Consider the following 25,671-nt stretch of genomic DNA (forward strand, 5'->3'; position numbering starts at 1 on the left):
CGATCAGGAAGAAGTGGTTACTGAAGTGTCACTGAGTTAAAAATATTCTTAAATATTCTAGCAATAACACTTTGGAATACATTATAATGTTTCTACACCACATATGGCAAGTATGCCTGAACAGGGCTCAGTGGAATTTAATGCATAGTTTATTTTGATCATCAAATGAGCCAGACCATGTTACTTGTAACATTTAGTATGTGCTTTAATACAGTATTGCTATAAAGAATACAACCTTCTAACACTTTAGTGTTAAATACTTTTAAAACTCCTGGTCAAAAGCAGAGCTAATTAGCGACAAATGGAATGGGCGTGGTTTTGAATGTGGGCGTGGTCCAGAATCAAAACGGGAGGTGTCCCCTGGACTAGTAACCTTGTGCACGGGAAAGAGCACTAGCCAGAAGAGCACTAGGGCACAAATAAGGACACATCCAACTCCTAAGACACAGTATAAATTACAGTATTATTAATGAACAGTTCTGAGGTTTTAATTAAAGGAGACAGCGCGGGACATGGCACACTCTTCTGCCAAAGGAGAAGTGATTTAAGAGGCAGAAGCAGGACTGTGAGAGATCGTCTTATAGCTTTCATGTCAGCAGTTTGCACGTTTGGCTTTACGGCATGATTCCAACATCAGCTCTTGTGAAGGACAGCTACCCATGGGATGTTGGGCGACAAGGTTTAACCTGCACCTGAAAGCGCCCTCCAAAGTGTCCGTGTTCTTCACCATGATTATTTTGGTCACCTATGTGTTCTACTGTCTGACCGGATACTGCGATTTAGCGCCGATTCCGCTGCACGAGCGCAGACCAACTTTAACCCAACTTCATCAGGACCGCAACGCGTCCAGCCAGCGAGACTTTCTAGCACGGTTTACCGAAGACGAAGAAGAAGAAGAGACGAAACATCTTTCCGGGAACCTCTCGGTATCTGACAGCTTCGGGAGTAAAGAGTTTCCCCAAGCCATCATTATAGGGGTGAAGAAGGGAGGCACGCGCGCGCTGCTCGAGTTCCTGCGCGTGCATCCGGACGTACGAGCTGTGGGCGCAGAGCCGCACTTCTTCGACAGGTTCTATGATAAAGGACTCGAGTGGTACAGGTGGGTTCTCATCTGATCCATCACTATGAAGATATTTGCATGCCAAATATGCAGATGTTCCTACTATTACAGAGGTGTGCGCAATCAGGTGTGAGCAGCAGTAGTGCATTTCTTATATTTTTTTTGTAGAAAGATGCTTAACCATTTTTTTGTAAGCTGTTTTACTCTCAGATCAAAATGACCTGAAGGTAACCAGTGCCATATAAATACAAGGGGAAAGAGTACATAAATAAGCAAAACACATAAAGTTTATTTTTGCACATCATTTTTTTTTTAGTATGGTTTCACTTTAAAATGATCTAAACGTGAAAAATAGGATGTTTAACCATTTTTTTTCTGCTGGTGGGACAAACCAAAGAACCTATAACGGATATACTGAAAACATTTTGTTTCCTAAATGCATGTATTTATCATTTATCAGCTGAATTTAATATTTAATATTCATTTAATAGAGATAAGCTTTTATTTATTATACACCATCACCTGGGTGTGCTTAATGCAGAAGAACAATAAAAAAAAAACCCAAAATAATATAAAAAAATAAATAAGTAAATAAAATAAAATAAATAAATAAATAAATACCCCCCCTAAATTTAAAACCCAATAGAGGAAATTAATATCACAAAACATATTCGCATAACATTGATTAACCATTTACCATATTAAGGTGCACAGTATTTTATTTTTAGTTTGAGTTGAATTTCACAAGCTGGAGGCAAGTCTATTCCAGATGTTCACAAAATCGATATGTCATGTCTTAGTGTGGGAAGGAGGAAAAAGCATGCAGAGGAGCGACTGGGAAACTCTGTAGTGTTTTACCATTGATGCAGTTCCGTTGATTGAAAACGTTCAAGAATGAGAAGATATTGTAGCCATATTTTTTCCGAACCACAAGCACAATGATTTGTTTTATTTGTGAGTACACACAATGTAGTACAGCAGAGCTGGAAGTATAAACCAGAGATCTAATAGTTTAGAAGGAAATCAGCTACATACATGCAATGTGGTACTGGACATTTCCATCAAAAGGGGAGAAATGGACAGATCTACACTTGTATTTGTCAGTGCTGTGTCTCATTTAGAAGCCACAAAAAGAGAGTTTCTATAGATGTTTTAACCAAGCTCTAGTTAGAGGTTGGCAATTTGTCCCAGAAAAGGTGGAAACCTGTCAGACGTCTTTTAGGAAACATGTACATTCGTCATGGATGGCACTAATAGTCAGTCTAGGACCTACAAAGTATAGGGGGGTTACATGAATGACATTTCCATTCTTCAGAACTTCACCAGTGAGATCACCAGTGGTGTTGGCACAGATTACAGAGGATCCTAGCCTAGATCCTACACTGGAAATATTTTATTTTAAATAGTGGCAAACAGAAACATACAGCTACATCATCCACTGTGTTTAAAAGCAAACAGAAACCACTTACTTATCTCTTGGAATTACTGGTAGAGCCTCTGCTAATTATTAAATCTATCTCTCTTTGATGACCATGTAATTATGCCAAGAAATGTATAATTTGGTAGGAACGCCTAAATTTGGGCAACAGCTGCTCCAGATGTTTGCTAAGCTCTAGTCTCGTAGCATCAGTTTTTGATGAGTCTGGTAAAGCCCCGTCAGCCTTCTATTTGCAAACATTAAGACTAATGTTGTTGACCACTAATGGACTGTTTAAGACTTACAGAAAAGGTTTCTGTGTTTGCATGGATATGACACAACACATCCTGTCTTCAGAGCTTAGTGACATCACCCTTCTTCAGATTATAGAGGGACCTGAGGTAGATTGTGCTTGTTGGGATCTGTGTGTTTTGTGGTTGTGTTACTGAGTCACTCTATGACTTCCGATTCGGTGGATAAAATTTAGTGTTAATTAGATGCAAGCAGAGCTGTATAACTAAGTACAGGGTCCATAGCATTTCAAAACATTTGCTTGTCTCCAGGAGTAACGAGGAACCGATACTAAACTTCCCGAACTTGTCATTTTTAATAGAAGACTAAATAAAAGTACGTTTTGTTTAGCAACTTATCTTAGCCATCATTCGTTTATGACGTATTTGCTTCCTCAAAACTGCAAACTGTACATTTTTTGTTATAGTTTTAACCAACTAACATAGCTATGTTGATTGACCTACAATAAATTCTATTCTAAAACACATTTAAAGTAGTTAAACGATGTTTTATTTAATTCTAATGGTGTAAACAGCTATAATGACTCGACATGATGAACTTGGGATTGAGGAAACTTTAAAGATTTCCTGAGAAGGAATTCTGAGTCAAAAGCAAAATAACTACTTGATGTTGCATCTGTTTTACCGACCAAGTAATTCATCAAAGCGTTAAAAATTTGTTTGCTTCGACGTGACGTGAAACATCCGCCCTTACTTCAGAATTGGTGGTCACCATCATTGAGTGCGGGTGCTAGATTACAAAGGAACCTGAGATAGATGCTTCTTGTTGGGATTTGTGCTAGTGGTGTTGAGAGTGAGACAATCTTTTACTTCCAAAAAATTGCTTCAGGAGTGACTGGTATGCTAACTACCTCACCTGTCCTCTTGCCGATGATGGAACGTCTCCAAAAATCCTAAAACTTTCAGGGAAGCTAGAATATACATGCGATTGCTGCTCAGTACGTTAGAACCAAAGTCTTAATAGCCGCAGTTTGAGACTGAAGGCGAAAAGCGGCATGGATATGACATAAAAAAAAAAACCCTTTCCTCAGAAATTGTTGACATCATCCTCGTTCACTGGCGCTGTGGTAGATTAAGGAGGAACCAGAGGTAGATGCTTCAGATTGGAATCTGCATGCTTGTGGTTGTTTTTGTGATTCACTCCATTACTGTGAGACATGCTAAGGCTCATACCACATCTTATAAATTCTTTCTAAATGGATGGAAAGGTTTTTGTGTTAGAGTTGCATTGAACAACTACGATAAAAAAAAAAAGAAATAAAAAAAAAAAAAGAGTAAAGGTCCATCATGTTTTCATTTTCTTATAGGTCTAGATTGTTTTGGAAAGTCTGAACAAAGTGTTCCTCTTTTACCGCGGCAATTTGGCAACAATTACGTATTTGTTCATTAAAGACCGACACATCATGCGTTTTAGCAGTTTAGAGGTGCAGTTAATGTTGTGGAAAGTCCGCAAAACAAGTTAGTTCCTGTTATCACTTATTTTATAACAGCTATTTTATTTTCCTGCTTAGAGAATCAGAAAGTGTAGTCTTCTTTCCTGAAGACTTTCCCATGGTATAAAACTGACACTGGAGACTCCTTCCTTGAACGTTAAAACTTCCCCTTAACAGAATCCTCACTATATTACACATTATACTCCTTTTTGTTAATACCTCATTTTAAATTACTTTATTATATATTTTAGAAGCATTTATCTGGGGCATTTATCTCGGTCATTGTGAATGAGCTGTTTCTATAAAAACGCCTGGCAACCAATCAAATTCAAGCGTTTAGCAAGTAATTTTGCCTACATTGTAGAGCTATTAGTATGTATAGAGCTTTTTTATGGTGGTGTTTTGTTCTGTGCACTTTGTCTACTTGTTTTTATTTTGTTTCCACATTTCCCATCTGCTCCGATGCTTGCTTATGACTACTGTATTTCCGAGCACAAATGAATGCTGTGGGCTAGAGAGAATGAGAGAAGCTTTGTGTATATCTGATCTTACAGTCTAATCGAACACCCTCGTTTCTGGAGGATTCATTACTAATCGAACAATCCTGATTATCTCAAGCTGTTGTGTTGGAATGGGATTGATCTCTTCAGGAAAGTAGGTCTGCAGGAACACTGATCAAATACACCATCTTGACAAGCGTAGTGTAGACTCTGGGATTCCAGCAAAATGATGCTTTAATGGAAATAATCATAATGTAATGCAGTTTTGGAACTAAGTCTGTGATAAGTTAGATGTTTTATGTGTGTAGACGGTGGGTTTAATGTCTACACTATTAACGATATACAGGTAGTGAGAGAAGAAATGATGGAACTAAATGACGGGAAGTTTCTCTGTAGTTAATTTGTTCTTGGTTTATGTTTGATTCTGGCTTCAGAATGGACTGCATGGATGTTTCTACTCACATGTACAGCACAGATATCACACAGATTCATTCATTTATTCCTCAGCAAATAAAATATATCTAGGCAGTGTTATTTCTTCATTCTTTCCTTTGTTCTGGATGATCCCCCGTTAGATGTGTGTTCAGTGTTTGTGTATGTCATTGATCTTTGTTCCTTGTCACTCCGGTCGGTTCATTAATATCACTTGCCAATAACATCCACAGCTTAGAGCACACTCTCATTGGCAAGACATTCAGTCCACTGCCAATAAAAGGACTGTTTATTGACCTACATCTCTCTCTCTCTCTCTTGCTTGCTCTCTAGCACTGTCTCGAAGGACAAGACTGACATACACCTGGATTGATAGGGATTTGAATATTCAGACAGTCCTGTGAATATTTTAGTAGTGTTCGTGTTTGGAATTGTGGGAAATAACTTGTGTATTTTTCTCTTAGGTAGAATGACCTTGTCAATAGTCTCTCACTCACACACACACACACACACACACGCACACACACATACAGTATGTCATCACTGCCTGTGTAGGGACCATAACCAGATGCCAGACCTGTCAACACCAATAAAATTGTGTGTGTGTGTGTGTGTGTGTGTGTATAGTCGTGTGTTTAGTGACAAGTCAGATATTGAGCTTGCCAGCTGGAAGCTGGGGCTAAAGCTGATGAAAGTCTAAAGAGATAAAAGAAGTAGTCGCCGTCTTTGTCTGAATGTGTGTATGTCTGTGTGTTTGTGTGTCTGTGTGTGTGTGTGTGTGTGTGTGTGTGCGTCTGGAGTTAAACACACATTTATTTTCACACATTATCACATCATGCAAGTCTACCAGTACAGTAAAGGAAGCAAAATGGCTGTATATTGTGTTGGTTTCTATCAGTGTGACTGTGGTGCTCTTGAAGCATGGCAGTAAAACTACTTTATGTTTTCATGACTCCATAAATTCCTAGCTGGTGTGAAAGTTATCTCCAAATCGATTCCATATGAGCGTCAGCTGCTCATCCCTCCGTACCTGACTTTACCATGCTGTTGTCTGACGAGAGGCAATTAACCTGCTCGGTGCTGCACCCTGAATCTTCTTTTCAGGGACAAAAGAAATGCACTTTCAGCCTCCAATATTTCAAAGTATAAAAAATATAGAACACATTCAATTGTGTGACTTATGTAAAACACTAAATGGCGAAATTTTAAAACAATGGGTATCGCAAAAAACCTTGCCAATTAATTACTGAAATTCTTTCAAGTATTTTTTTTTATTTATTTAATGAATTAAAATAATTAGAAAGATTTTTCTTTTCATTTTTACAGAAATGTTCGTTGCATTTTTTATTGTTTAATCCACAAAATTCTATTTACTCTTCTAAAATTGTTCATCTTTTTTTAAGCATAATATCTAACAGATTTTTCAACATTTTCATTTCAAATAAAAAATGTATGTTATCTAAAAACAGATTTTTTTGGTTTCTGAATGTACATAAAATCATTAAATGACATTTCACTGTAGTTAGTGTAGTTTATAAGGTTTATGATACAAACTGACGAGAACAATCATACTAAGAGTTACTTTGAACACACAAACACACACACTCTCAGAGAGCACAAGGAACATCCATGTACCTACTCATCCATGCAATTATCTAATCCGCCAATCTTATGACAGCAGATGCGTAAATTTAGGGGTATGGGTTACAACTAGTGATGGGAAGTTCGGATCATTTTACTGACTCAGATCTTTGAATCTCGTTCAGCAAAATTGACTAATCTTTTTTGAGTCATTTTGTTCATTTCAGCAGAATGTAATTACAATGTTACATGTTAATAGCCAATTACCTCGACATATCTGCTTATGCAAACATTGATCACATTAAGAATAAATACAATTATAAAACAACCAAAACGAGACTGACAGGAACAAGAACAGAACTTTTTTATTTTTCAGAAAATGTTCATTGCACATGTCTTTTGATAATTTTCGGAGATACTTAATATTATACAACATTACATTATTATTATTATTGACCGCAAGATCCTGATCCAGGAAGTGGTCAAGTGATGAATGAACGAACGACACGGACTTGGGAGATGAACGAATCATTTCTGTTTCCACCACAGACTGCATAGACGAAGCCTATGAGGCTGTCACGTGATGAACGAACTCTCTGGAGATGAACTAATCATGCTTCCTGTACAGAACCTATAGGATGTTGCGTATACGAGGTCAAAACAAAATGAATGAAAAACTCTCTGAGACACCTCATTGTTCCCGATATTAAGGATTCGTCCAAAATAAACGAATCGGGCATGAACGACACATCGCTTGTTACAACAACATGAGGTTTTCCACTTCTGAGAAAGCTAAAGCTGCAGTAGACAGAGCCTCACCGAAGAACTCCTGCTGAGGCACATAGATGATAATACCAATCAATTATCACTTGATTATGCCACAGCCTATTTAAGTATTACTGATCATGTGCATTCCTCCATGTCCACAATTTACCTTCGTTTAAAATGGCTACTTCCAGCATGATAATGCACCATGATACAAAGCAAAGCTGGTTTCATGGACATGAAAAATGAGTTCAGTGATCTTCATTGGGCATTCCAGTCACCAGATCTGAATCACATAATAATTGAGGTTATTGTCTTTTTTGTTATTTTCTTCCTGTTCTCCATGTTAAATTGTCTTTCTTTTTACTCTGTTAACACACAGAATGTGTTCATCCTACATATTTACACACACAGGTCAACACACTCATCTCCCTGCTTTCTATTCTCCTGGAGTTTTTGTTCTCGAAGCCCCTATTGGGATCATCCCCATCTTAAATTTTACGGCAAATGCTGTTCCTAAGCAGTGTTTAGAAAGTGTTTATACCAACACATGACTGTAGCTATTTACAGATATTTTCACAGTATTCTCCCAATATTAATTTTCTATTTTCTTATCATGCTTGTAGATTAGTTGTTATGGATGGTGACATGACTGAATGGCGATTGATGAATATAGATTTTTTAGCGGGGAGAAAAACCTAGAGTCAATCCAAGGGATCAATGTTTTGACACATCATTAGTTAACCACCCTTCACACCAAACGATGCTTCATCGTATTACAATACACAAGGTGACTGAAATTGTTGTATGTGCTGATACAAGCATGAGATGGATATTCTTCATGGGTAAGCACTAGAAAGAAAAGCATGTCGATTCAGGGTGAAATATCGACATAAACTGATGTATAATCAACAGTGATGCATGAACCTGCTGATGAAATGGATTGCCATCGAGACATGGCTTGTCAGACCCTAACAATGGTTTAGTTAAGGTTGGTTCACGCAAAATAGTACGTAATATGGTGGCCAAATAACTTATGAGCAGTATATTCGGTCTATGTAATATTTCAAATGATTTATTCATTGCACACTTGTTAGTTGGCTTGTTTTGCTCTTTAATGAATCCCAAATGATTTGACCTGATATTTTTGTTCTTATTTTTGAGTATGTCCTTGTAGATTCCGCCAGCCTATTGATCTGCAGAAAGAGACCCTGGTCACTAACATAAAATTCATCATTGACTGATCAGGTTTATGGATGCTGATGTGGAAAAAACGATTATTTTCGTTCGTCCAGTCTGCCCATCAGAGTTCAGAGATAGATGACTAACATCTATCTGTCAATACTAACCTTCAGACTTCATTACACTCATATACCAGCCAAGCAAATTTCATTGAGCGCTGGTATCATCAGTCATCGTTAAATTAGTGTTGAGTTAGAAAGATTATTAGAATTTAAGCAGTATAAGCAAAAGCATATTAAAACTGTGTGTATGCAGTAATCATAAAAGGTAGTTCTACAGTGAGATTCGAAGTTAGCTTTGAAATTATGCTCAAGACCTCGTCATAGTCGTTATTATTGACGTGGTTCACTCTGGAGTCTTGTGGCATTATTTGCATTATAAATATACAACAGTTTTGAACATACTATGTTGATGAACATTATTTCGATCAGTGCACACAAAACATACCACACATCCTCAACAAAACACAAAGTAACACAATACATTAGCTCAAGTGTCCAAGCATGAATAAGGTCACAGTGGGGTCAGGGTTATCTGGACGCAGGTGCTCTAACGCTAAAGAAACCTGAGTGGCTGTTTCACTGAACTCACCTCCAGTTCTTTATCAGTGATTACTCTACTGCGACTGTGACAGAAAAATGATATGGAAGTTAAATATATTATGGCAACAGTATATGTGTAAAAAATACATTAGTATTTTGATATTTAATACAAAAGAGCAAAATGTTAAGGTGCCAGAATAAAATATAGAATATTGTACCTACAACAGATATAAAAAATTCTACACACTGCTATTAAAATGATTAGAATGTGAAATTATATCATGTAAAAAATAAAGATAAATGATCAGAAACTTTTTTGGGATTAAAGGAAAAAAAAAAAAAGCATCACTAACTGAGTTGCATAAATTTGCACACCCCTAAACTAGCACCCTTTTGAGTACATTACACCGTTCAGTGTTTTGGGGTAAGAGTCTATTAGCATGGCGCATCATGACTTGGCAATATTTTCCCATTCTTTCTTTCCAAAAACATTCTAAATCAATCCAAATTGTCAGGATGACTCCTTTACACAGTCTGATTTAGGTCACTCTACAGATTTTTTAGTTAGTTTCAGGTCTAGGCTCTGGCTTGGACATTCACGCATTGATTTAGATGTACACTACCAGTCAAAAGTTTGGACACACCTTTTAATTCAATGTTTTTTGTTTAGGGATTTATTTTCTACATTCTAGAACAATACTGGAGATTTCAAAACTATGAAATAACACACATGGACTTAAGTAATCCATATGTAATGACAACAAAAAACAGTCAGTTGTTATTTTAAGACACGAAGGTCAGGTGTTCTGGAATAGTTCTTGCAAGAACAGTATTGTCAAGTGCATTTGCAAAACCCATCAAGCCCCATGATGAAACTGGCTCACATGAAGACCCTCCCAGTAAAGCAAGACCAAAACTTACCTCTGCTGCAGAGGAGAAGTTCATTTAGAGTTACCAGCCTCAGAAATCACCAATTAACAGCACCTCAGATTAGAGCCGTTATGAAGGCTTTACAGAGCATCAGTAGCAGACATATCTCAATATCAACTGTTCAAAGGACATTATTGTGTATTTCGGCCGCCTTCAGCATTGTTTTACAATGTAGAAAGAAATAAACATCAGGAAAGACCATGGAATTAGAAGGTGTGTCCAAACTTTTGACTGGTAGTGTATGCTTTTGGTCGTTGTCATGCTGAAAATCTTCATCTCACTAGCAGACACGTGAACAGCGGGTGTGTCATGTCAAAACTGTCTATCCCAGAATTCAGTGCTTACAAACATGTCTGAGAACTACGATACACAAACACTCTCACGTTCACACTCACCAGATTACAGATTACACACACCTGGACTCAATCACCTTCACATAAAAGGACTGTGAACACACACGTGCATCGCAAAGAACAGTCTATACCCAGCCTTTCGAATCGCTGATAGTTTCTCTGATTTTGAACTTGTTTTGATTTTGCCTGCCCTTGTTTATGTGGTTTGTTCAGCACCTTATTTGACAATCTTGTTTGCCTCAATTATAAAAATCATCGAGTACCTGCACTATGTGCTAATGCTAGTTAACTTGTGGTATGACACTACAAACAGAATTTTTCCCCTTTAGTTTAGCAGTTGTCTTTGGCTAATTCCACTAATCTTTGCTGATTTGATCTTGATTTTGCTTTTTTATCAACATACAGGCAGATTTGCTTGTTAAATCTATAAAGCCGACTGTACAGTTTGCTGTTATATACTTTACCGATCAGAGATACCTGTCTAGTTTGCTTAGCTGGCTAGTTTTTTGCTAACAAAAAACCAACATGGTTTTTTTTCTTACTTTGTACCGTAAACTCATAGAGTTTGTAATGTTCTGACAATTATAATGATCAAATTATAATTATAGGATTGTGGTATTACCAATAATTTTTAAAAAGCATTTTTACGATTGCTTTTTACATTAATCGTCATTAATGACAGCAGCATGCATCAAGTTACCAAACATGTCCATACCGCTGCATCTCCTCCATGACATTTTCTAGAAGCTACTGTGGTGTGCATGAGCCCTTTTTGGTGCTGTAAAAAACTTCTTGACAATAAAACATCTCTGGCATGATTTAAAACCCCATCAGAACCAAATGAATTTCTGTATTTCCACAATACAATTTCATACCAATTCTTCTATGACTATGATATATTTATATTTGAAACACATATTTCAAATATATGTATCAGAAACACTGCCCAGGCTAAAATTGTAGGCGGTCATCTGTAATTGCTAACTGTAACTGGAGCGTAGATAATAGCCATTGACAGGTTTAATGTGATGTGCCAAGCCCACACACACGTTTCTCCATTTCCTTCATCGTACCATTGTTAGAATGCAGGAGTAAAGAGAAAAAGGACGTAGAGAAGGGCCCTTTCTCTCTGGAACGCACCTGTGTGAACTCTACTGTACTGTATGGCAGAGAAAAAATTGCTTAGCTTGCTTTGTGCTTGTAATTAAGTTTATGATGTGGTTGTAGCTTTATTTGGAAATTTTAGTACCCAGGGCAAAATTCTCTCATGAAGAATGATTTATACTCTGTATCTGGATACATCAGCACAATGGCTTGTAGCTTATTCAGAAATAAACGTCGGACGTCTAGCTATTAGGATACAAGAATTTCATCCCTGCTTTATGTAGTTGATCATCATTATAGAGCGGTTTTGTACTTTGATGAATATTTTGGTTTTGCTTAAGGGGACACGCAAGGAAAAGTCTGTGTACTATTCAGTAGATGGTGTACATATTTATATAACTTCACATTTTCAAAGATGAGGCATTAAATAACATGTATTACGTAACATTGTTTTGACTTTATCTATACTGACATACTGTTATAATCATGATTTCCTAGAATAACGAATGCTCTGGAATGCTGTTTGATGTCAGTGTCATTCTCTGTTTATAACACTGCCTTGTTAAAACTTTTTGATTCATTTGTTTAGTGGTGCTGTGTTTTATTTATTCATGCTGCTCTCACATCACAGATGGACTATGTTATTGTTGGAGCAGTTACAATGGTGTTTAACAGGAAATATAAATTATGTCAAACAGTCAGGAAGAACTTTTCATTTTTCTCACTTTCTGTTGTCTGTTGACATTCAACTTCATCCATCCATCCATCCATGTGTCCATCTAGCTGTCCGTCCATCCATCTATCCCTCTAACAATCCGTCCATCCATCCATCCATCCATCCGTCTGTTCGTCCATCCATCCCTCCGTCTGTCCATCCATCCATCCATTCATCTGTCCGTCCGTCCATCCATCCATCCGTCCATCCATCTGTCTGTCCATCCAACCACCTATCTGTCCATCCATCCATCTGTCCATCCAACCACCAATCTGTCCATCCATCCATCCATCCGTCCGCCTGTCCGTCCATCCATCTATCCGTTTTCTGTACTGCTTACCTACTCAGATTCACAGAGAACCTGGGGACTCACGGCACAAGGTGGAGAACACCCTGGATGGGGTGGCGACCAATAACAAGGCCCAATCATACATACACTCACATCCATTTACACACACTACAGACAATTTAGAGATGCCAATCAACTTATAATTCTTGTCTTTGGACTCAGTGATGAAACTGGAGAACCTGGAGGAAACCCCTTAAGCACAAGGAGACAGAATTTAACCTTCATATTAATGAAAAATTCAACATAGAAGTACCAGAATGTAATGTAGCTCTATGGTCTCTCTTTCTTTCTCTTTCTCTCTCTCTCTCTCACACACACACAAAGAGAAGAACACATAACAGCTGGACAAAGACATGTCTCTGGCTGATGTTTTCTAAGGATGAGAAGGCTCTTAGGGTGGGCTGCTCAACCTCGTCCAGAGTCGCGGTTTCCTTCAGTCCAGTTCTACTATTTCATTAAGGCATCTCAGGGTCAGTTAAGAATTTTAGGAATTCTGTGTGCTGCACGTTCACTCATTTATCCTGGCAGAGTGGTTTCTAAATAGGAGAATCAGAGATTAATTCCGTTTGTTTTATGCATTTCACCTCTATTCTTCACATCTGTTCATCCCAAAATACATCAGATGTCCAGATGCTTGTTGGAAATAAGCTCAATTAGAGCTTCGGGCAAGAAGAGGAAATGAAAACGAGGAAGCAGTGACAGAACACGCTTCCTAATTAGCCTGTAGGAATTACTCATAAGGATGTGAACTTCCTGTTTATCTCTTCGCTAGCATTAAAGAGAAAAGCCTTGTTGGGGTATAACAAAGCAAGACCGCGAACATGATTATGTAACATGGAAGCAGAGATTGTTATCAGATGGCAAGATGTCATAATGTTGATTCCGGGAGGAAGAAGTGTTGAGTTATAAAGTCTAACTCCGGGTCTAACTCCGGGTGTTTCCCTCTGTCTTGTGAGGTTATCGGGGTCTTTGGTCAGAAATGCAAATTGAGTGATAACCTCTGTTCCTCTGCCACACACACTCGAGTTAACACTGCAGCTGGTTGCTACTGATTTTCTCATAAGATAGCAAAGACAGGAGGTAATTAGTGAGACACATACCCCCCCCCCCCACACACACGCACACTAGCAGAATATACAATATTTAATATATTGTTTATAATCTATCCTTGTGTTATGCAGTAATGTCAGTCCTAGTATATTTTGGTCCCCCCTCATATATTGCTTTTAAGTACGCTTTTTCAAACTCCCTGCTTTCATTTACAGGGGTATAAAGTGCGCTCACACACACACACACACACACTGCACTGCCATTAAGTGCTGAGGTAGTGTCTTCCATGAACTGATGACACAGACCCTAAGACTTGTATTTAAGGGCTAATGTCATGTTTATATTGCAGCCTTACAATCACTTTAATCTGCTTCAGAAGATTTATCCAAGCCAGATTATTAATTCTTTGCCCTTTTAAACTCTGTGTGCTCATAACTAAACACGCTAGCAAAACAAAGCCTCACTCCTCGTCCATGTTTGTTTAGTTTTTATAGTTTTTATGGCCATTGCTTGTTGCATTACCAGCTGACTTTTAATTGCATCTCCCAGTCTCTAGAAGCTTCCATTTGCCTCTGTAATGACAAGCCGGCGTCCTCCAGAGTACATTTACAGTGCACTTAGGCGGATGCCATGTTTACATGAGCTGCTTTAAAGGCTTTTGGGTGGTTTTCTCAACAGATAATGAAGGAGAGTGTGGATAATTGAGAGGGTTCTGATGGTGGGAACCCGTCTTAGTGAGTAGTGTCCCAAATGACATGGCAGCGAGGGTATCTATCCCAAGTGCTCTAATGTTTCTGAGAGCAATGAGACTATACTGTAAAGATAGCGGTGTTGTGTTGTTTCTTGTAAGAATGTGACGTTAGTATTATACGGTTCCGTCTTGGTTCGATAGAACCTTAGAGTAGTAATGCAATGACAGGCTAAAAACGCTGGAAACACTTATGCTTACATCATAATAACAGTGTGATTAATGTAATAAATCTTTTCCTAACAAAAATTTGAAGCATATCAACAAATTACACATATTTTTTTTGTTATAACAGCAGTTTATTTGTTAGTATTATTTATTTATTTATTTATTTATTTTTATTATGACCCTAAGCTAAAATAATAATAAATAAACTGCTGTTATAACAAAGGAAAATCTGCAATTTGTTGATATGGTTCAAACTTCTGTTAGGAGAAGATTTATTACATTAATCACACTGTTATTATGATGTAAACATAAGTGTTTCCAGCATTTTGTAGCTTGTAAATCTTGTAAACAACTTAAAACAAGTTCCAGAACAAATAATCTGCACATGGCTGTGCTGTAAGAGGGATTTGACTTTGGGCTATGCTGTTATTGGAAAATAATCAATGTTAGGGTGATACAATTATCCGTACCTTAGTGTGTTAATTATTAAAAAAAAAAAACAAAAAGAATGATGTCTTGAGAATTTCTCTCAGTTAGTGTAGTCGAGGTTTACATAGGTAGTTCATCCCTAAACATCTGACTCCAGAATGCAGTCATTAGATCTAAAGCTGCTTTTCCTCCATCTTCCTCTCTATTCCCAGCCGGTTCCTATCTGAAGCCCATTACTTCCAGATGTGGCATAAGACCTCTAGGGGAGCATCAGACACTCAGGGGTGTGTCGTCTGGATCAGTTCCTCTGACGAAAAAAAAATAGGATAGTTTTGCCCTTCAGGAACAGCGTTTTTCACACAACTGGTAGTGGTGTGAGATCTGATACGATTCTGTTTAATGAATCAGTTGATTATGAATCTTCTGGACGACCATGTTCGGTGGTCCAACCAAAATCTGAAACACAATTAACTTGATTTTGCAGATGGTTAGTAATTGGGATTGTGAGTAAAATGGATGATTAATGTAGTGGATGTGTCCCATGCTTTATGAGCAACTGCTTTAGGGCAATTGGTAGCTCAGTGGTTAAGAAGCTGGATGACTGATCAGTAGGTTGTTGGTTCAAATCATAGCACTACTGAGCTGCCACTACTGTTCAGTTGTATAAATGAGATAAATGTAAGGCTGTCTGTCAAACATTGTCATGTAAATGGAGAGATTCATGTGAAAAGGAATGAAAGTTTGGTGTTTTTTTGAAGGAAAGGTGTATTATGTAATCCATGTCTTGGGGTTTATGAGTGCTGGGGTAATGGAGCATGAGGGCAATCAGTGGGTAAATAATGTCTAATAAATAACTGTAGTTAATTCGAAGAAGGACTAGCAAGCAACTTATTCTGCTTTCTGTAAAATCCCCAGTAGCAGTATTGAGTTAAATCATTGCTGTTAGCTTATTTTAACCAGAGCTAACCTGTGATTTGTTAGCATCACCTTACAGAAAGACAGGAACGTCTAGAAGTCTAGATCAACGGCTAATTTATTCTCCTGTCCAGTCTGCTCATAGCCTCAAACTGCATATTCATTTTGCAAGGCCACAAACTTGGCCACTTGCTAGCAAACAGAGTGCTATCTGACAGCCAGGCTTCATGCTGGTACACACATCTGTGCAGCTTTACCCCGAGGCTACCATTACTGACCCACATACTAACCGCTAACGCTACACTAGGTGTGATCAAAACAAACAGCACAGTCGCTCGCTACCTTATCACTCTAGCAGCTGGAGATGCTTCTCGATAAACAACAGCTATGCTTATAACATAAGAGGACTAAAGAAATTAGCGCGGAATAAAAGATTATTTAGCCGAAGGTGGACCAGGCTGGCAGAGCTTTTTTATCTTTTCAGCTTTGAAGATGAAGAGGTGAGACGGGTGAGTGCGTGGGCCTTTTTCCAGAGCTGGCAGAGCGTCTCAGCTATTCGCTGATTACATGCTTGCTCTCTCCAATGTAAACACGATGTCAGCGGACAAGGCAAGCACCGCTATGGCTTCCATTAGCTTGATTGCACTGAATTAAACACACACTTAGACATGTGTATGCGTACACAGACAAACAGTGCTAACGCTCCAGAAATTGGGCAGAGAACAAAAAAAAAAAAGAGCCTATTAATTCTGAGAGAAATGAAACTTTCTGCTGTCCTCTGTACCCTTACATAACACCATTAGAACAGTTGCAGAGTTTGCGTGCGATGTTTCGGATCAAACATTATTGGTGGATGTTTACAAAGTGACTGTTACGCATTCATGTTGTTGTCGTTGTCTGTAAACAAGTGATCCTGATTTGTGGAAAACAGCTTCATGTTTTTGAAAGACACTTAGCTAGCTTCCTCAGTTTTATTAGACAGAACGCTTCGCCTGAAAGTTCAATAGCGAGTCACAGCAGTTATGATCCCGGTTGAGGAACTGTAGAAGTTGAGGAGTTGTTTTTGGTTTTCAATAATAATTCATCAGAGTTGGGTTTCAGTTAAAACCTCATTCTATTTAGACTGTGATGATTTGAAGCAGATCCAGATAGCTAAAGTCTATGATGTACTGTATAGTCCCTCTGGGATTTTGCGATTGCAGAACTGTGATATTCTGTGGAGCTTGCGATTTTTCAGAATAATCACAGATTTTCCATAGATTTCATCACAACATTTGTTTGAAAATGAGTACAGCTGTTCTAGAAAGTAATTACTTTTGTGTCTTCACTGGTAGGAGTTTAAAAGAAGAATGCTGTGCTTGGAAAAAAAATAAAACATACACACAAAACACAAAAAACTCCACATGTTGCACAATAGCAGCAGCAAAATCAAGCATTTTTGGCTACAGCAATCCCAAAAAAACTTCTGAATCTGTCAGTCCCTCCAAATTCTTGAAGGGACTGACTGTATTTTTTTAGCTAAGTTAGATGCTTAGCATTTATCCTGTCCGTGTAAAGGTCATGTGATCTGTCACTGTGATATCTGTGTACTCATCGATGATACCTGCGCTAAATTTTCACGCAGCGAAGCTAACTAGAGGATCACGTTAAAATATTCTATATGAACCTTGTGCCAGTGACACACTGGTTAATCACAGAGCTGGAAAGAGGAAAAAGTAAAGAAAGAGGAGACTGCTCACCACAACCAGAGCGCTCTGCCCAGACAAACCAGAAGCTAATCTGCCACACATGCTCACGCTGGAAATAATGAGACACGGTTGTGCACGTGACAAAGGAACAAAACAATTCTTTGCATAAAATACCATCAAGACTGCAGATATGGTTTCAAAGGAATATTTCTCAGAGAGAAAAAGAGGAAAATGGTGAGATTAGCTTTCCTAGTCAGTGTTGGAGGTCAGTGGTCTTAGTAGCAGAGAGCTAAGAAAGTTTTTGCGCTGCACAGAAAACGGTTTCAGCCCTCCCACGACAGCCAGGATTGTCATAAGAAATGAAGCACAACTGGTCCCGAATTAGTGAAGATGGGAACGTGGAAATATCGTTTAGAAACCCTTTGTAGGAAATCCTGCAGGAAATTATTGCTAAGAGATTTTTTGAGGTTTTGAGGATCGCTCTTTAAACCAACCAGACGTTTCATTTGTAGCTGCTCATTCTCACCGACCTGCATATCGCAAGCCTGGCATTTTAATGAAGGGAATATTCATGTTTCTGTCATTATAAGGCTTCGGGTTAATAAAAGAAAAACTTTGGGTGGCCCTAAATAGAACGATTATTGTGAAATATTTATTATTAGAAAGGAAATTAATGTTTTTTGAAACGCAAAACACGTTGCAATCATTTTCAGCTGGCGCTGTAAATGTGTGACAAATTTAGTTTAGACAAATAAAATAATATCAATTCTGTAAAGCTTCATTACTGCAAATCATGTATATAATTTTTAATTTATAATGTATATAAATAACAATTAAATAATTGTTATGTAAATAACACTTTATAGCAAAAGAAAACACTACAACAGAAAAAAACACGACGGAAAACCCCAAAAGAGCTTTTCTTTTTCTTTTTTGTTTTTCTTGCCACAGAGAAAAATTGAACGTTTCATTCAACGAATTCATTTTCTTTTAAAGAATAAAATACTCAAGCATTTTTAGTATTTTCTACTTTCTTTACCGTGAAAGATCTAGAAATGGTTAAAATGTGTACAGTACATCCATATTTGCTGTCTGCGTAGATCTTTTATATCAATATTATTATTATTCGTTTTGTTAATTTTTTTTATTAATTATTAATTTTATCCCCTAAATGAATTAGAAATAATTCAAAACAAGCAAAAGAGAAATACAAGAGCTTTATGTTATTGTTTTAAAGCCATCAATAAATTTTTGAGTATGTCAATTGCCTATATATATATATATATGTTTTTTTAAATTTGCAACTAAAAACCTAATTAATATAACATATTCAGATACTCTAGGGAAAAAAGCTTGTTAAAAAATTAATTAATAAAGATTCCAGTCTGAATATTTGATACAGGGAATGGCTGATTTTTTGCTAAATCTGAATTCTGATGTTAGCTTGTACTCTTAGACCTCTTTTCTGGTTTGAGACTAACAGACTCTGTTGTAATGTTGTAGAAATCTCATGCCCCGTACTCTGGAGGGACAGATCACCATGGAGAAGACCCCCAGCTACTTTGTGACACGAGAAGCTCCTCGTCGTATCTTCACCATGAACCACAACACTAAACTGATCGTGGTGGTGCGAGACCCGGTCACTCGGGCCGTCTCCGATTACACACAGACTCTCTCCAAAAACCCCGGGCTTCCCTCCTTCCAGAACCTGGTCTTCAAAAACTCCAGCACGGGCCTGATTGATACATCATGGAGTGCCGTGCGTATCGGAATCTACTCCAAGCACCTGGAGAACTGGCTCCGGTACTTTCCACTCTCTCGCTTGCTGTTCGTGAGCGGGGAAAGGCTCGTAACAGACCCAGCGAGCGAGATGGAGCGAGTGCAGGACTTTCTGGGCTTGAAGAGGCTCGTCACCAACAAGCACTTCTACTTCAACCAGACTAAAGGCTTCCCCTGTTTAAAGAAGCCCGAGGGGAGCAGCAGGCCGAGGTGTCTTGGCAAATCAAAAGGCAGAGCTCATCCACACATACCATCTGAGGTGTTGTATAAGCTCAGGGACTTTTACAGACCTTTCAATCTGAAGTTTTATCAGATGACAGGCCAGGATTTTGGCTGGAAATGAAAGCGCAGTGGTTAAGGCTTCTAGGATTGCCTTTAAGCGAGGTCCTTAACTCTCACATGCTTCAGGGCATTGCGTAAGAGCTGACTGTGAACACTGACCCCCAAAAAAGAGATCATAATGGACAAAAAGCCAACAATTTTCCCTTGGGAATGCTTAATGTATAAATATAAAAGTGCTGGGTGTAGAAACCTGTTTCTTCTAGTTTGATTCAGTGATTATTAAAGTCAACACCATGCCAAAAGCTACTCTTTTTTTTAATGTTTATTATGACTGTTATGTTGTTATTACAGTATAAGCAGTCAAAATGGTTGTACTTAGTATTCGGTTGACTTGTATTAGACACAGGAGACATTTTTCACTTTTTTTTAACAAACAAACAAATAAATACATCCAATCATCCACTTATCTTTTTTTTTATCTCAGCCAAGAACGCTTAAACCATTTTCTTCTCAAATCTTTAGAAAGAAAGATGAGCTGATATGTGTAGTAGCTTACAAGTTTATCCGTTCTTGACATGCAGTTATTCAGGTTGCATTCCAATTAAAGAATGAAATTTCATTGTGTTTAATGATTACTGTGCCACTGAACAGCTCATGATGTCTGGGATAATCTCTTTAGTATCTAGAGGACAAGGCTAGCAGATAATGTTGTAGAACCTGGGATTGAAATGCATTAAACTAGGTTTATATGTCATGAATTTAAACAAATAATAATCGTGTAATAAGAAGTGTTTGATTGGGGAGAGGTCAGGAGGAGAACATGGTGGTGGTAGCATTGTGTTAAAAGTTACCCTTAGCCTCTTTGTTGCTTCATGGGGTAATGCCTGGTTACTGTATCTAGTGGAGGATGGCCTTTTCTGGGTCGAGCGGCTGAACTATATTTGTTTTTTGTTTTTCTAATGGACTGAATGGTACTACATTAAACTCAAAGTATACCTGCTTTATTCCTAATTGGGGTCACAGGGGTCTGCTGGAGCCTATCCCAGTACATCCTGGACAGGTCACCAGTCCATCACAGGGCAACCACACACACTCAAGGGCAATTTAGATTTACTAATCACCCTAATGTACGTGTTTCTAGACTGTGGGAGGAAACCAGAGTACCCAGAGTAAACCCACGCAGGCATGGGGAGAACATGCAAACTCCACACAGAAAGGCCCCTGCCTGTACGAACCCGGGATTCAAACCCAGGACCTTCTTGCTGTGAGGCAACAGTGCTAACTACTAAGCCACTGTTTTGCCCTATAAACAAACCTCGACTGATATTTCCAGAAATATACTGACTTCATGGTGCTGTTTGTTTAGTTATGTTCTCTGATAGACTGTATATTGAGATCATGAGACACTTTTTTGCACACAGTTCAGTTCTCTTCAGATAATTCTAAATAATACTTACACAATCATAACTTCTATTTTCTTTTATTTAAAAAAAAAGAAAAGCGAACTAATATTAACTTCCTGACACTTGAATTTTATGGGCTATTTTGTGTGGAATCATGACATAATCACAGTTTAGTCCATTTCTATTTTTCATGGTGTAACACTATAAAATGTGGAATAGTGCAAGGGGGTGAATATGCTGTGCTAGCCTCTGTAGGTCAGAAGCTTACAAAACTAAGAACTTGCTTTTGAAAACGTACCTTCTAGATGTGTTGATTTAACGTGGTCTCATGCTTGTGAACTTATAAGGGGATTAAAAAATAAAAAATTAGGGGTGTGGCTTGTAGTAGCTTTACTTTCATATGAAATCCAACAGAACTCTCCTGCTTTGCTTTGTTACTAATCTCATTTCAATGAAAAATAACAAGGAAAAGGAAGCTGGAAAGTGATTTCGAAGTACATTATGTTTCTTTCCTGTACTTTTTGAAAAACAACCATTACGATTTATATTCAAATGGCACTAACTGCATTTACAGCTTGTTAATCATGATAAAAGCATAAAAGCCCTCTATTTAAAGGTTTAATACATTAAATGACATAATTCTGGTTCCTCTGTTTGACCCTACGTTTCTTTTCGTTTTTTTCTTCTTCTGAATTTCCTCTGAACTTCTGTAATGCTCTGAGAGTTGTGTTCATTTCACTAATGCATGGCACAGACAGTTGTTGTTGTTGTTTTTTTTTCCTACACGCCTTTGCTTTCTTATTTTACTGTCAGATACGAAGAAGTGGACAAAGCCATTTTGCTGCTATTCAAAGTTTAATATTTGTTAATGTTTAGATAATTGAATGGCCACTTTTTAATGTCTCTCAAGTACTCAACCACACCCTAGATCTTATTGCGTTAAATATTCCATTATTCCATTTGTACATCTCTAAATGTGATTCTGCGGTCTTCCTCTAATCAGTATGCAAATGTATTGAGTCAAGAATATATATATATCAGATGAATAAGTTTCATGATGATCTTAAAAGAGCAATAAATGCATTTACATTTCATAGACACTCTCATCCAGAGTGACTTTTATTTTACACAATAGTGGGTTAAGGGCTTTGCTTAGGAGCCCAGCAGTGGTAGCTTGGTGGACTTGAACTCACAACCATCCGATCAGTAGTCGGATGCCTTAACCACTACTCTATCACATCCCAACCTGGCTTCCATGTTTGCATTTATTTTCCACCAGATTAAAACAAAGCATCAGTAACAATTTGTCGTTTAAAAAATATATCATATTTTCTCCCTATAGGCACATCCTTCATACAAAGAGTAAACGAGAATGCTTTCTATATTCTTTGGCTTCAGTAAGTAATAGTCATTTTTATAATACAGACTGTCGGAACATATTTCTAGCTTCTTTTCTGTACATTTGTTATTTATATGATATTTGCAACATTAATACAATTGTGCCTGCAGACTTTTATTCTGATTTTATTTGAATATTTTCATTGACTAATAATAAAAATGTTCTGGAATTGAATCGATGCTATATATATATATATATGATGCAAGATGCTAATAGATTTTGTTCCAATAAACCTATCTGTCATTTAAGTTATTACACAAACGACTTATTCTGTTTGCGTGTGTTTTTCTTCATACGATTTTACATCCATCTTGTTTACATTCTATTCTCGGATGTTTTCCGCATGCTGACTTTTAGGGCTATTTTAGGAGACGAGTGAAAGCATGTTGAAGATGCATCTAGAGCTAAATTCGAAGTTAATGTGGTGAGAGCGAGTGGGAGCAATCAATTTGTGGGAGGGTGTCACTGGAGACCTTTGGCATGGCAGTCTTTGACCTGAGAGCTCTTAGACATCTCCCAATGCTGTCATATTAAAGCACTGACCATCGCAGAGGTTGTCTTTCCTGTCCGTGCGTTCGTGTTACACATCCACCAAGACCTCATTGAACGCCGGGGGAAATGCTGTGATCAATAACTGCCTGCTTTAGTTTATGGTCCCGGTGCCTGGTCCTTATATTCATCCTGTCTCTATGTCATCATGATTAAGCCTGGGTCAAGTAGAGGCCAGTTTCACATCGATCAAATATTATTTAACTGTCTGTTGCTTATTATAGAACTGAAGCTATGTGCTAGTGAAGACATTAATAGCATAGTCTTTGACTTCAGCTTACCAGTGTAATATATAATTATATTTCCTTTTTAATATAGGAGATTTATGACTGATAATTATATTATTATATAAGTAGTACTAAACCCAGTTCAATAAAGACAAACTGAAAAAGCTCTGTCTCAGATATTAGATATTGAAAATTCCCCTCACAACAAATTTCTCACAAAGCTTCGCTCGCTCTTTCGGTGTCTCTGATGAAAGGGATTAGAGGAATGTCTTTGAGGGAGTTCCTCTTGTAAAGTTCTCTTTGTATCCCTCTCCTCTGTGCTGGACTCTGAAAGCTGAGATGCTGTGTCCCATACTGACTGGATGCATTCAGACCCCACAGTATTCATATGCAAAAAAGCCAGAGCCTGAGATTCCTGGTATGTATTTGTATGATTATATGTATTGTATAATGATAACATGTATGTGTGTGTGAGTTTGTGGATTCTGTGGTCAGGTAAAGTTTAACGTACATACTACTGTAACCTATGCCTCTTAACCTCTGATGCTTTATTTCAAGGAAATTTTTATAGAAAAAAATAGTCTCTCCATTGGTTTAAGAATGTCCATTTAAGTCCATAACCATTTATTCCCAGAATGTTTCCAAACCCACTAAGCTAGAATAAATGTTGATGTTGGAATTGTTTTATTTGTCTGAAAAACCTACAGTGGGAAAATTCTATCCCTGTAGACACATAAAGTTGCAACCAATGTCATTGATTTCTTTTTCTCTTTGTCTCCTTTTTTTGGCTCTTAGAAGAGGATTAAAGGAGTGTTGAAATCCCTATTTAGGATTATGGCACTTCTATGTTTTGGCACAAAAAGACTGGTGAACCATCAAGCGAAGGTCAAGCATCAATGCAACACTGCAGAAGAGGGCACTGAATGCCAGTGTTCACTTATGCATGATGTTGCGCTTGCTAACGTCACTAGCGTTAACCTCTTTTTGTTTCAGAAGTCAAGGCATCTGAATAAAACAAGTAGTGATGACTGTTCCCAGCAATCAGCAGAAAAATGTGGCTTGTATATATATATATATATATATATATATATATATATATATATATATATATATATATATATATAATTGTAATGATCTAATATGGATTACTGAAGCTAAATATCCTGACAGCAACCAAACCCAAAAATAAAATTTAACAGAGTAGAATTTTTGTAATAGTACAATAAAGAAGAAAAGAAATGATTGATTTAGACGACAAAACTTTTATTTTTTCCTTGACGCTCAGATGTATTGGTCCAAATTGGTTGGAAATTTAGTTGCACATGAAAGCCAGGAACCCTGCCTTCCAAAAATAAGATTTTTAAGCATATTTTACTCCATTTGATTTTTATTTGTTTAACAATGAACAACTTTACAGAAATATAACATTTCAGGATATAAATAATACATTTTAAATTGAAATTTATCCCTGTTGAGCACGCTAGAGGATACATCCTTAAAATTTGGAGGAAAATAAAAAGGTTAAATTGTCTTTACTAACAGCAGGTAATTTTGCTTCTTTTGAGATTTTAATTTCTAGAAAGAAACAAATTCTAGAAAGGAGCTAATTTAATTTTAATTTAATTACATTTTTATTTTCATTTAATTGAATTCATTTCGAAGAACTTTTGTCTAGAAGTAGGATTATATAGTATTATATTTGTTCTCTAATAATCATAGAATGAAAAATATTTGATAACTTAATCAAGACATCTACACACAAGCCAAGTTGATAAATTTAATGAATTATCTTCAGTATAAAATTTGTATCTTTGCCCAGTTGTGAAGTTGTCAGAGAAGTTGTCCAGCTAGCCGGCTTGTGAATTAGTTTGAACCTGTATTTTTCTATATTACATTTGGTTACATGGACAAGATTGAGTCGTCTGGATGCCTGCGCCTGCTAGTCTTCGTACGGTATGTATTGCTCTGTGTTTTGAGCTGGCATGCAAACAGGCCAGAGAACAAAATACACAGATGGATAAAAAATAAAATACATGGAGATCAGGAAATAAAAATATACACACTGAAAGCGAGAGCTCGTCAGTGCCAGAGATACACATGATAAACACATCAGCTGATGCCATTACTATTTCCTTGATAGTGTGTATTATGTGGTTTGGTATAAAGTCATAAAAATCTCTGTTTGCTGTAGCATTTTTCAAACATTTTGGAAAAATATATTTTTAAGTATGTTTTTATATATACCCTAGTGTTTTAAACAATAAAAGGCCCACACAATGCAGGATATGTTGTATATCTTT

At 37.3% G+C, this 25,671-nt stretch overlaps 1 protein-coding gene across 1 annotated transcript; it reads left to right on the forward strand.

The window, feature by feature from the left end:
* The first annotated feature begins 388 nt into the window (after positions 1 to 388).
* Positions 389 to 22,837, forward strand: si:dkey-121b10.7 (heparan sulfate glucosamine 3-O-sulfotransferase 3A1). The gene is made up of 2 exons (XM_058379919.1): positions 389 to 1,099; positions 19,236 to 22,837. The coding sequence occupies exons 1-2, from the start codon at positions 660 to 662 to the stop codon at positions 19,852 to 19,854; spliced, it is 1,059 nt and encodes a 352-aa protein (XP_058235902.1). The 5' UTR covers positions 389 to 659; the 3' UTR covers positions 19,855 to 22,837.
* The last annotated feature ends 2,834 nt before the right edge of the window (positions 22,838 to 25,671 follow it).

This window comes from Hemibagrus wyckioides, linkage group LG26, assembly GCF_019097595.1.
Source record: "Hemibagrus wyckioides isolate EC202008001 linkage group LG26, SWU_Hwy_1.0, whole genome shotgun sequence".
NCBI classification, from domain to species: Eukaryota; Metazoa; Chordata; class Actinopteri; order Siluriformes; family Bagridae; genus Hemibagrus; species Hemibagrus wyckioides.

Excerpts from the sequence above, each read along its gene's own strand:
- si:dkey-121b10.7 (XM_058379919.1), top strand. The coding sequence starts at position 660 with ATGGGATGTTGGGCGACAAGGTTTAACCTGCACCTGAAAGCGCCCTCC. Across the intron at positions 1,100-19,235 it reads AAAGGACTCGAGTGGTACAG|AAATCTCATGCCCCGTACTC; the intron begins GTGGGTTCTCAT and ends GTAATGTTGTAG.